The following is a 13,711-nucleotide window of genomic DNA, read 5'->3' as shown; positions in this document are numbered from 1 at the left end:
TGTCAGGCGTATGTAATTTATGTCTAAAATGTCAATTGGCCAGGGCAGGACTCCTTGCGGGTTCCACGTCATGTGCCACGGTGTTATATTCGGCAGTTATAACAGTTTATTTGTTCAAATCGATTTTTGGATTTTGTGGATGGATTTTTAATTGGTAGAAGTGATACAATCGCGATGCTTATGCCAGAGACGGCGCATGTTGCAACTCCTTGGGTCTCATAATTTGGATATTGGTGCTGGTCAAAAGTAACATGTGGAAAACCTATTGGCACTGAAGAACATGGGCTGAGATGGTCACAGAGCTCACTGGAGCTAGCACTGCTACTTCCTGCAAAATCATGCCCATCCGTTAGCCCCTTTCGTGACTGATGCACCGAGTGAGTCATGTATATTCTCTCCCCACCGTATGTATATATTCTCTCCCCACCTACCTGGGTTCCATCCTAGAGGCTAATCTTTCCTGTGACAAAATGGCATCCAATGTAATAAAAAAAGTCAATCAACGAACTTGATTATTGTACCGGATCTCCTCCCTGGTAAACAAGAATACCCTGAAGACTCTGGCAGGAGCACTCATTCAAGGGTACTACGACTATGCTTGCACCTCATGGTACCAAAGCACCTCAAAGGCACTAAAAACCAAATTACAAACATCTCAAAACAAACTGTCAAAATACTTCCCAAAGGTCAGTGAATACCACGATCACAACACCAGAGGGAGCTCCACAAATCATGTAAAACCCAGATTCGGCTCAAACAAGGGACTAAACACGTTTCGCAATTATGCCACAACAATGTGGAACGCCCTACCCAAAGCTGTAAAGGAATGTGAATCACTACCCACCTTCAAAAACACTCGAAGAACACCTACGGGAGACTGCAATTCAAAACTGGCCCCTACAAATGTCCTAACCCAGTTGTACAATAAAGACCAACAAGCATGGCTTTGTCAGTATTCCAATGTACAGCCCCACCCCACCTACCCAACCTCCTCCAATGTACAGTTTCTATGTCAAATGTATGTCAGTATTCCAATGTACAGCCCCACCCCAACCTCCCCAATGCACAGTTTCTATGTCAAATGTATATACACTCTTTTTCTGGATTTTTTTAGTATCACAAACGGTACTGTATTTGAAAATCTGGTATGTCATAAATGTATAGATGTAGCAGTACTGTCTATCTGTATGTCGTGTGTGTCATATGATGAATTGAAAATGGGGGACCCTGATGGAAACAAGACGAAAGTCTTTCTCAGGTCTGCATCCTCTTAACAATTGTATGTACTGTACTGTACCCATTCTGCAATCTGTTAATAAACTTTTCAATCAATCAAACCTTATGCATATATTCTCTCCCCACCGTGTAAAAAGTACCCAGAAATTATACTTAAGTGAAATTATGGGTACCGTCTCAAAATCTGACTCAAGTAAAAGTCAAAAGTATCTGGCTTAAAAACACACTTGAGTAAAAGTAAAAAAGTCCTACTTTTAAATGTACTAAAGTAAAATTTACTTGTGAAAGGGATAGACCAGGGGTCTCAAACTCATTCCATCGTGGGCCAAGTTTTCATTTTAACGATTTGCAACAGGTGATAGTTGAAGAGGTGAGCCAATTAGTGAAATCATCAGCTGGTGTTTAGGCAAGGCTGGAATGAAACCAAGCATACACTCTGCCCACAATGGAATGTGTTCCACGATAGACAATGCTGAAATGAAACAACAGGACACTTTTTTTTTCTTCATTAAAATTATTTATTACATGGCGTTTTAACATTCGCCGAAATGCTTGATTGTGATTGGTCAATAGCCCCCGACAGCGGTGAATTTTGATAACCACCAGTGATTATTGTTTTTCGCAGCTGGAGTAATCAAGCCCCACTGACGCACACTGTTTCAATTATCAGACACACCTGCCGGGCTGCCGGCGATGATAATAATCACTTTATTTGGGCTGACAGAGCCACAGAACAACTGCGTCTGCATTTGATCTCGTCTTGTAGATTTTGTAAAATGAATTGGGTATATTGTTAGTAAGTTAGCCATGTAATAAGCGGGATAATGTATAGCTATACTTGGTCATCATCGCAAAATAATTGACCTTCACTGACGTTTAAAACACCTCGCCGAGGTGGCTCGGTATTTTAAACTCCATGTTGGACAATTAATTTGCGACGATGACGATTATCCCTTACTTAATGCACTTCTCCATTGAAGGTAAACTTAACATGGACGGCATTCACAGCATGAATAATATCACAATATTAAAAACGGAATGGTGTATCCTGAATAATATCACAATATTAACCACAGCATACTAGAGTACCCTGAATAATATCACAATATAACTACAGCATAATGCGGATCTGACTGTCTATTCTTCTGATGGCAGGTGTTTAATCAAAGATTCCCGCTTTCTAGTGTTTCACAAGGACCATCAGCATGGGTATGGGCGGGTTCATTTTCCATTGATGGGGATTTGATTGGCTGTTTACCTGCGGTAGCGGGATTAATAACGTTAGTTCGGCCACATAAACAATTAAAATATACTAATTAAAATGGTTGGACCTGTGAGATTTGTACTTTGTAGGTCTGTATTTTAAATGTAAGGAGTAAAAAGTGTGTTTTTTTTTTCTTCTCTGAAATGTAATTGAGTAAAAGTACAAAGTATACAAACCTAATAATACTCGAGTAAAGTACAAATCCCCCAAAACAGTACTTAAGTATTGTAACAAAGTACAATTACTCAAGTACTTTACACCCCATATGTATAATTATTCTCTCCCCACTGTATGTATATATTCTCTCCCCACCGTATGTATATTTCTCTCCCACCCACCCCCTCCTAATGTACAGTCTCCTCCCATCATATGTATATATACTCTGTCAGGATCTATGGCTAACAGTACAGTACTGTATATTTGCATATCGTATATTTAACAAATGTAACAGTACTAAATACCTGTGTCATATGTCCCTATGCCATAAATGTCACTATGAATTGAAAATGGGGGACCCTGATGTAAACAAGACAAACGTCTTTCTCTGGTCTGCATCCCCTTAACAATTGTGTGTATTGAGCCGTACTGTTATTGTACCCATTCTGCAATCTGTTAAATAAAGTTTTCATTCATTCACTTCCTAGCCCATAGCAAACCAACCTAGGTTTACCATGAAGGACTGGTTCTGCCCGAACCGTTCGTTATAAAAGTGTAACGGTTGTCACATCGTCCCATTAAACCTCGATGCCCTGAGGGAGTTTCGAACCCGCGTCTCTCACACCGCGGGCAACAACACAGACCACTATACCAAGAAGTGAACTCACTGCTTTGTAACTGCTTTCTTTTGAGGATGAGAGTGAGTTTAACCCATAGCACCGCTACTCACCCCAGCCCGTCGTGACTGTGCTTCACGATACCATCCGTTACACTAGTATCAGAGAAATGTCAAAGGTACTCACAGTTGCACGAGGGTTTCGGACGGAGATACGTGATGGTTTGAAAACTCGGCGTTGCTAATCATTTTAAATATTTTTTATAAACATCAGAGGCAGCATTGCATCAGAATGGCTTCTTCTCTTATTCTGCATTTGTGACATGCCTGGTGCGCCCAGCATGCAACGCTGCCTCTGTGATGTTTACACGTTTATAGAAAATATTTAAAATGTTAACAACGCAGAGCTTTCAAACCATCACGTATCTCTGTCCGAAACTCTCATGCAACTGTGAGTACCTTTGAAATAGCCTATGACGTTAAAGGGATATTTCACTTTAGTATAACTCGTCAACATTCAGTTGTCTTACCGGAGACAGTCTACATAATTGTATTCTTCAAAGGTAATTAATCTGTGAACTGTGAAGACTCATCAAATGCCAAAACAAACATGTAGCCTACCTTCCACTCAGAAGTGTCTGTTTTATTGAAATTTGCACACCAGTAGTTTGTTTCAGTCCTGAAGTAGTCTAACAGATGCTTCCTCCGTCACATAGGAGACAGCCAGCAACCTCTTTTCACCTGCCAGTGCGGTGAAATAACTCATCAGTTTTAATACTATAATATTAGTGTAGCCTAATCTTTATAATCTGCAACTGTGAAGAAAAACCCCATTAGTTTAAAGTTACAGAATGAATAGACACGTAAAAAAATAAGATTTATGGGATATTCTTTTTATAAAAAAATCCGAATGTTTATTTAGAAATACCAACGTAACGAACGAAGGTCCGAACAGTCAAAGGTTTGGGCTCAGCCCTGGCTCGTATCCACATCGATTTCCAGAAATTTGAAAGCAATCTGAGCCAATCACGGACTGTGTTCTAACTGCCGTTTGTCCTGCAGTGCAATGCAGCCCCTGATTGGTACGTGAAATACTCTGCTCTGGCATAACGGTAATGGTGTCTCCCAATTCCCAAAGCAACGAGTGGCAACGTTAAAGTTAGTCCCTTTATTTTAAGGTGACATAATACCGTAATATCGACAATAAAAAAAAAATTCTAAACGCCACAGGAAATGCAACATTAAAAACGATTTCCTATAATGCACATGAATATTTTCATTAGGTTATATCACAAAAAAGGCCCATCACCTCTTCCTCACTACTGTGTAGTGAGGTTTTATGCTTTTTATGGAAATTTATTTATTTATTCAGGATTTCACTGTCATAATTTTATCACTCTAGCACCACAATTATTTAGTTTTGATTTGTGGTCCTGTCCATCCAGTCAGGCCCTGGCCATCTCCCTGGTGACGGAGATCAACATGAGCATGGCACGGCTTATTGATATCTGGGACAGCATCGGCATAAATGAAGAGGGGAGGGTGGAGAGGATTCTTACGTTCAAGAAACACATTCAGGTGAGCAAGAACAAGAGGTGATGCCTTTTTAGTTATTTTCATTTGACAGGATATCTGCACACTACAGCCAGATCTTCTCTGCAACAGGAGGTAAAATATTCAGCATTAAACAATGAAGGGCATCTGTTACGGCCGGGAGGGGGGTATACATTTTTAATCTAATCGATTCTGAAAATCCATAGATTGATGTTATTTCTAGTGCACCTCCCGTCCTGCAAGTGTATCTAGTTCGCCTTGTGTTAAGTTTCTACTGAACTACTAAAATCATTTTTTTCCAGGGCGGCTAGGTGGTGTAGTGGGCAAGGCACTCGCCACCAGTGTGGAGACGCTAGGATTCGCGTGTTCGAATCCAGCTCTCCACATTGTTTTCAGTTTAGCTGGTCGTCCGCAGTAATACACATTGGCCGTATTACGGGGAGGGAAAACTGAAGGGTGGGGATCGGGCGTTGTGAACAAGCGACTCCTACAAGTCGGTTGGTGCGCCTGCGCAGTAGAATCAGGAAGTGTCGGGGGCAGCGTGAGCCTCCCACGCGTTACTCCTCGACACTGAGATCGAGCTGCGCAGGTGAAAAGATGCGACTGCTGTTACCTCAAGTACCGGAGGGGACTTGTGCTATGTATGACTTAGTCCACATTGCAGCCGGCTTGTGGGAGGCAAGAAACAGCGTCCGTGACAGGGGAGGGTTGAAATTGGATGATACGAAATTGGGATGGGAGAAAATATAGAAAAATGGGAGAAAAAGTGGATCAAAAAAAAAAATCCATCCATACAGTCCCGTTTTATAACCGTGGTCAATATAAGTACGTTTTTAGAGCGGCTTAGGGTAATTCCTGTGAGGCTCTTTTTCTATTTTCCCCCATCCCAATTCCACTGTGCCAATTCTTCCCTCCCCTGTCTTGAAAAGTTGCTCGCCCCCGCTGGCCGGTTCTAGGGAGGATAGAAGCCTTGCATCACGTGTCCCCTCCGATACACGAGGAGGCAGCCTGTCATCTTTTCACCTGCCAGCGCGGACTCATTGGCGAGGTAACGTGTGGGAGGCTCACACTACCCCCGCCATTTCTTGTCTCTGCTGTGCAGGCGTCCCCAACCGACCTGTAGGAGTCGCTGTCCACAACATCCAGATTACCACCCATCGACTTCCACCCGCTAACTCTGCCAATTGAGTTAGTATGACGGCTGGCCCAAGCCGGAGGCAACACCGACAGCCGGAGTCGAACCCGGTGTCTCTTGCGTTGGTGACTAGTGCAATGTCCGCTTAAATTTTTTTTTATGAATAATTAAATATCGATATTTCGGGAAATGAACATACAATTTCTACCACATATCCTTCTCGGGTGGTAGAATGGATAAGACGGTGGTATTTAACATGGGGTGGAGCTTTCAAGGCTGTCTGAGAACGGGTGTAGAGTGTGAAGTGCCTGCTAGTACTACCAGTACCTAGTGACCACCCCACCGTTACACTGGCCCCCTGAAACCAGTGCCATCAAGCCCCAGCCATACCCACTACTGTTAAATACATGATGCTCTCTCATGTTAAGGATCTGTTTACAAATTTATGAACTGAGTCAAGGATGGCCCTATTCACTATTATATAACGTGTATAATAGATAATATATGATCAATATGGATCTATTCCCCACCCATGATTTTTCCCTCGATGCCTTTATCTCCTCATGCTGTCCAGGGCCTTATGGTTGACATGATTGAAGAAGAGGAGGCCAGGAGGGTGCAGCTCAACACACAGATCATTATCTTTGAGGAGCAACTGAGCAACCTCTGTCTGGAGATGGATATGGAGCCATACAAGGTCGGTCAAAGGAAAATGCTCACACTGTCATAGCAGCATGGGTGGGAAGTACAGGGTAGAGGTACAGAACAAGATGCATTTTGAATAAATAAATAAACAATAAAAAAAAGATACAGGTGAGGGTCTGGTCAGTGGTCAGTCAGACAGGTGAGATATATACTATATCCCTGCAGGGTTCAGGCAGAACTAAAACTAAATATTAATTGGAAAAAGTTAGAAAAGCTCAACTGTTGTGCTACAAATCAGAATTCCTTCACCAAACAAAACTAAACTAATTTAAACCCATCACTCAGCTGGAGGAGGGCCTGACGGTGCTGAAAACGGAGAAGAATCTGCGGGTCAAGGTGGAGGCAATGGAGAAGGCGAGGAGCGAGCGTCTGGGGGAGCTCCAGGTGCTGCGTCAGCAGGACGAGGGGCTGTGTGTGGAGCTGTGTCTCATCCCCTACTACATCCCCTCTGGCACTGTGCCCTCACTCTCCCAGATGGCAGAGCTCAGGCAGCACATCTCCACACTGACCACGGAGAAGGTAGGATTACCTGAGGAAGGTTGGAAAAAGCTGAACTAAAGTGTCATGTTGGTTTCAATGTCGAGCCCTGTGCTGGGAAGTGTCAGACATACACACAGCAGGTCCTATTGCACAATTTAACAACTTGTTAGTGAAATATTTAGGGATGTGTATCGAAAACCGGTTCCTAATTGTCAGATTCCTGGAATCGCATACCTCCGTGACTATCGATTCCTCTTATCGATGCCATGCTTTTCCGACGGTTGCGCATTTTAAAACTATAACCTTAGCGCCACGCATGCAGCCATTCTCCACTTGCACAACCTGAAAGTAGTCACTTCCGGCTGACTTCCGGTTGCGAATGGTACTTCCTGTCCCATCCAGATACATTGTTTTTAGCTACTTTTCTCCCGTTATTTAAACAACTTTGTCGTCACAGAGGCAATGAAACGTTTGTATTATTATAGTATAGAATGTATTTAATAAGCAAATGTTTGTCAGCAGGGTTTTTTGGCTGTATTTCATGTAAACGTTTACTGTTAGTTTACTTGCTCACGATAATGCTGGCTAACAGAAGCTAGCGCAAGAAACGACACCGCAAAGTATTGTTTATAGTGCATTTCTTGCCACCTTATAGCATTTGTATGACTGTCTATAATGCTCCCGTGAGGTTTTTCCGGACGTTTTGGTAATGATTTTCACTATAAAATATTTCTAAATGACAGGAAGTTGATAAACTGGCCGGAATAGCTTTGAGCTAACTATCTTTGCCGATGCATTCCATTCTAAACGTAACGTTAGTTGTTCAAAACATTACCTGTCTATATAATTTGTTCCTCAACGTTATATAGACGGGTAATGTTTTGTAAACTAACTGCAGCCTGCTACAGTTGGAAGCTAACGTTAGCCAGCAAGCTGCAGCCTGCTACAGTTAGAAGCTACTGTTTAGGAACAAATTATATAGACGGGTAATGTTTTGAACAACTAACGTTACGTTTAGAATGGAATGCATCGGCAAAGATCGTTAGCTCAAAGCTATTCCGGTCAGTTTTCATCAACTTCCTGTCATTTAGAAATATGATTTTATAGTGAAAATCATTACCAAAACGTCCGGAAAAACCTCACGGGAGCATTATAGACTGTTATACAAATGTACAAATGCTATAAGGTGGCAAGAAATGCACTATAAACAATACTTTGAGGCGTCGTTTCTTGCGCTAGCTTCTGTTAGCCAGCATTAGCCTTAATTAGCGTGAGCAAGTAAACTAACGGTAAATGTTTTTACATGAAATACAGCCCAAAAACCCTGCTGACAAACGTTTGCTTATTAAATACATTCTATAATAATACAAACGTTTCATTGCCTCTCTGACGACAAAGTTGTTTTAAATAACGGGAGAAAAGTAGCTAAAAACAATGTATTTGGATGGGACAGGAAGTACCATTCGCAACCGGAAGTCTGCCGGAAGTGCCTACTTTCAGGTTGTGCAAGTGGAGAATAGCAGACTATTTGATTCCTTAAAGGGAAATTAGCTTATTTGCCATCTACCCTGGTGTTAGACAAGAAGATGCATACCTTTTTCTTCTCTGTGCATGCAGTAGGAGTAGGAAGATGTTTGGAACTAGGCTAATGGAGTAACCTACTTCCAGTGACTGACGCTAAGCTAGGCTAACAGTGCTGTCTTCCTACTCCTACTGCATGCACAGAAGAAAAAGGGTATGCATCTTCTTGTCTAACTCCAGGTTAGATGCCAAATAAGCTAATTTCCCAAAATGTTCGTTTTCCTTAAAGGGGAACTATCTTATAAATGGCCTTTTTCAGTGTTTAGCATTGTTTCCTAGCTATGTGGACTTATATTAATATGATCTATGTCTCTAATTCTCATATTGGCGCATTCTTCCAATTCTCCTCTCACAATATTCACCCTCACTGAACTGAGTCATCTGAAAATGTGATGATTTGTGATGTCGGAAAGACACCGCTGCATGATGATGTGGCAGTAGCCACCAGGCCACACAGTGGTTTAGGAGCCCAGCCTCAAAACGGCTCGAGATCTTGAGGTCGAAAAATGCTGTTTTTGAGGACTTGATTAGAAATACAAAACAATGAATTAAAAAAATATATAATTACAGGTGTTTCATAAACTCACAGGAATTGTGTAAAAGTGCCCAAATAGTGAAAGAAATAGTAAAATAGTTCCCCTTTAGGGCTCGAAATTACGCCAGTTTTGGTCGCATATGCTCCCGAAATGCTCCAGCTGTTTCTATGTGCAGTGAAAACTACTCTAATGCTTTGCATCCTAGTCATTCATTTACTTCGGGGTAAACTAACGTTAGCCGCTAACGCTAGCTAACCATGCTCATGACAGAGACGGAGAGAGAAAACAGCTGAGCTGAGCTAGAAAGGGTGGGGGCGAGCAGGGCTCGGGGGAGGGAGCCGTCTCTCCGTCCCTCCCTCTCTGACAATAGGAGGCCTTTCTGTGTGTCATTCTGAAAGACCAGATGACATCAGAGGAGTGAGAATAACAACCTGTTGAATGCAACTACAGTTCAATAGATTAAATTAGTTTAAGAGAATCTCAAATACATTATTTTATAGTTACATTTTTTTTTTTACAGTTTTTGTATTTTTTTGACATGGGGGCTCAACAATAAATGACTATCAGAAATGTCAAGTTGCATGTTATTCTAACCAGCTTAGTTCTGTTGCATTTCCATCAGGGATCGATAAGGGAATCCATAAATAATCTGATCGATGAGCAGAATCGATAATGGAATCGTATCGATTAAAAAAAATGTATCCACTTTTCCAAATTTTTAATTTTTCTCCCATCCCAATTTCGCTGTTTCCAATTCTTCCCTCCCCTATCTTGAACGTTGCTCGCATATGCCCCCCTCCGGTACATGAGGAGGCAGCCTGTCACATATTTTCACCTGCCAGCGCGGACTCTCATTGGCGAGGTTTAACGTGTGGGAGGCTCACACTACCCCCGCCATTTCCTGTCTCTGCTGTGCAGGCGTCCCCAACCGACCTGTAGGAGTCGCTGTCCACAACGTCCAGATTACCACCCATCGACTTCCACCCGCTGACTCTGCCAATTGAGCCAGTATGACGGCCGGCCCAAGCCGGAGGCAACGCAGACAGCCGGATTTGAACCCGGTGTCTCTTGCGTTGGTGACGAGCGCAATGTCCGCTGCGCCACCCAGCCGCAGGTATCGATAAAATCATATCAATTCCCATCCCTAGTAATATTGCTTGCCTATGTTTTTTTTTTTTTTTTTTTTTTTTTTCATTTCTCAAGTATTTCAAGTGTGTTTTGATGAAGGTTCATTGTGTGTGTGTAGACCCAGCGACGGGGCGTGTTCTCTGGGCTGCGGCAGGACATCAGCAAGCTGATGGCAGAGATGGGTCACCAAGCCGACACCAGTATGGAGAGGGATGCAATATGCACCGACCCCGACGTCTTCCTGCTCACAAAGGAAAACATCCAGGCCCTCGAGGCTCTCTACTGCCAGGTACACACTCGTACATCCAGGCCCTTAACACTTTGATTACCACTGGTGAACATGGTAAAACCCTGTTAAATGCCACCACCGACTTCAATGATAGCGTTGTGAACGCATATTCTCTCAAATTATGGCTGTGTCTAATCTGCCTGTCGTTCATCAATGACTTGTTTGCAGTCAACATTGTCGAAACTGATTGTTTTTTTATCGGTTAATTTTCGTTTTATAGCATCTTGAAAAGACCTAGTTTTCAAGGAAAATATTAAAATTCCGTGATAAAAGGCATTTACTGGAATATTCTAGAATACACAAACGTTGTAATTTTTCGGCCTATTTAATCATTTTCAAATAAACGCTAGATTATCGATAGTATATGTGTACTTATGCACGCTATAGAGGCGGGCTGAAAAATCTTCACTCATTTCCTCATCAGCAATCACAGCCACACACACGCACGCATGGGGAAAAAGCTTATATCTCTGTGAAGACCGGTCTGATTATCTTAAGACTGGTAAAATAGATTCCTTACCTGAGATCAGATGTTATCCAAAAAGATTATTCCAATTCCTGATCGCCATTCCAAATATCGATCACGCTTATTGATTACAGTGTTGAGTCCTGTAAATACATAATCCACATGTTTTCCGGGCCGGTGAGCACAATCGATCCTTCAGATGCCTTGAGGGAAAAATAAAATGAGGAAACTAACCACTCCCCCTGCATCAGTCTGAACTGATGGGGTGCAGTTACACAGGGAGAGACGATAGGGGGCGGTATCTTCCCAATTGAGCTCAGACTCTGCAGCACTAACCCGAGGCTCGATTGATGAAATATGAATTCAAATCGCCAATAAAAAAAAATACGGCAAACAAACTATGTCGTTGGCGGGCACTCAACTGGCGGCATGAACTAACGACTTATAGTGTTGGTGGCATCCAGATTGCCAGGTGCACACTCGTACATCCAGGCCCTTAAGGCTCTACTGCCAGGTGCACACTCGTACATCCAGGCCCTTAAGGCTCTACTGCCAGGTGCACACTCGTACATCCAGGCCCTTAAGGCTCTACTGCCAGGTGCACACTCGTACATCCAGGCTCTTAAGGCTCTACTGCCAGGTACTCACTCGTACATCCAGGCCCTTAAGGCTCTACTGCCAGGTGCACACTCGTACATCCAGGCCCTTAAGGCTCTACTGCCAGGTGCACACTCGTACATCCAGGCCCTTAAGGCTCTACTGCCAGGTGCACACTCGTACATCCAGGCCCTTAAGGCTCTACTGCCAGGTACTCACTCGTACATCCCTTAAGGCTCTACTGCCAGGTGCACACTCGTACATCCCTTAAGGCTCTACTGCCAGGTGCACACTCGTACATCCAGGCCCTTAAGGCTCTACTGCCAGGTGCACACTCGTACATCCAGGCCCTTAAGGCTCTACTGCCAGGTGCACACTCGTACATCCAGGCTCTACTGCCAGGTGCACACTTGTACATCCCTTAAGGCTCTACTGCCAGGTACTCACTCATACATCCCTTAAGGCTCTTCTGCCAGGTGCACACTCGTACATCCCTTAAGGCTCTACTGCCAGGTGCACACTCGTACATCCAGGCCCTTAAGGCTCTACTGCCAGGTGCACACTCGTACATCCAGGCCCTGAAGGCTCTACTGCCAGGTGCACACTCGTACATCCAGGCCCTTAAGGCTCTACTGCCAGGTGCACACTCGTACATCCAGGCCCTGAAGGCTCTACTGCCAGGTGCACACTCGTACATCCCTTAAGGCTCTACTGCCAGGTGCACACTCGTACATCCAGGCCCTTAAGGCTCTACTGCCAGGTGCACACTCGTACATCCCTTAAGGCTCTACTGCCAGGTGCACACTCGTACATCCAGGCCCTTAAGGCTCTACTGCCAGGTACTCACTCGTACATCCCTTAAGGCTCTACTGCCAGGTACTCACTCGTACATCCCTTAAGGCTCTACTGCCAGGTACTCACTCGTACATCCCTTAAGGCTCTACTGCCAGGTGCACACTCGTACATCCAGGCCCTTAAGGCTCTACTGCCAGGTGCACACTCGTACATCCCTTAAGGCTCTACTGCCAGGTGCACACTCGTACATCCAGGCCCTTAAGGCTCTACTGCCAGGTGCACACTCGTACATCCAGGCCCTTAAGGCTCTATTTCCTCGTCCCTGTGCCCAAGAAGGGATGCCCCACCACTCAATAACTACAGGCTTGTTGCTCTGACGGCACAGGTCATGAAGATCTTTGAGAGGCTGTTTCTGGAGCACCTTAAACCCCAACTGAGAGGCTTTATCGACCCCCTGCAGAACATCGGTGTGGAGGATGCCATAATATATATGGTCCACAAAGCCTATTTACATCTGGAGAAGCCTGGCAGCTCAGTGAGGGTAACATTCTTTTGATGTTTCCCAGTGCCTTCAACACTATTCGGCCTCCACTACTAGCTGAAAAGCTGTCAGCAATGAGGGTGGAGGACGATTTGGTGGTCTGGATCTTTTGATTACCTCACTGACCAGTGTGTCAAACTGCATGGGTGCCTGCTGATCTGCAACACTGGCGCCCCGCAGGGAACTGTATTGGCACCCTTTTTGTTCACCCTGTACACCTCAGACTTCAGCTTTAGCTCCAGGAACTCCCATCTCCAAAAGTTCTCTGACTCCTCCATCGTTGGATACATCACCAACGACAAGGAGTACAGAGCTGTGGTGGAGAGCTTCAGAGTGGAGCAATGAGAACCACCTACAGCTCAACATCGGTAAGACTAAGGAGATGGTGGTGGACCATCGGCGGAGCAAGAGGAAGCCCCCAACTCATCATCCAGGCGGTGGAGATGGTGGAGAATGACAAATTCTTGAGAGTTCTCATGAACAATAAACTGGACTGGACGGACAACACTGAGGCCCTCTACAGGAAGCGACAGAGCAGACTGTTCTTCCTGAGAGGGCTCGGGTCTTTCAATGTATGCTGCAGATGTTCTACCGTCTGTGGTGGCTAGTGCCCTCTTTTTTGCTGGGGGGCA

The 13,711-nt window shown here is 44.1% G+C and overlaps 1 protein-coding gene across 2 annotated transcripts in view; it reads left to right on the top strand.

The window, feature by feature from the left end:
- Positions 1-13,711, top strand: part of prc2 (protein regulator of cytokinesis 2) — a 34,414-nt gene that overhangs the window by 317 nt on the left and 20,386 nt on the right. Inside the window, exons 2-5 of one of the 2 annotated variants that reach the window (XM_084335376.1) lie at positions 4,718-4,850; positions 6,536-6,658; positions 6,952-7,185; positions 10,510-10,680. In XM_084335376.1, the coding sequence (XP_084191502.1) occupies positions 4,718-4,850; positions 6,536-6,658; positions 6,952-7,185; positions 10,510-10,680 (661 nt within the window). The remainder of the gene's footprint in view (positions 1-4,717; positions 4,851-6,535; positions 6,659-6,951; positions 7,186-10,509; positions 10,681-13,711) is intronic. The other variant, XM_084335377.1, reaches the window with a different exon arrangement.

This window comes from Notolepis coatsorum (genome assembly GCF_963971535.1).
Source record: "Notolepis coatsorum genome assembly, chromosome: 18".
In the NCBI taxonomy this organism is placed as follows: Eukaryota; Metazoa; Chordata; class Actinopteri; order Aulopiformes; family Paralepididae; genus Notolepis; species Notolepis coatsorum.
The sequence above is the reverse complement of the archived record's forward strand: the minus strand, read 5'-3'. Positions and strand labels throughout refer to the sequence as shown.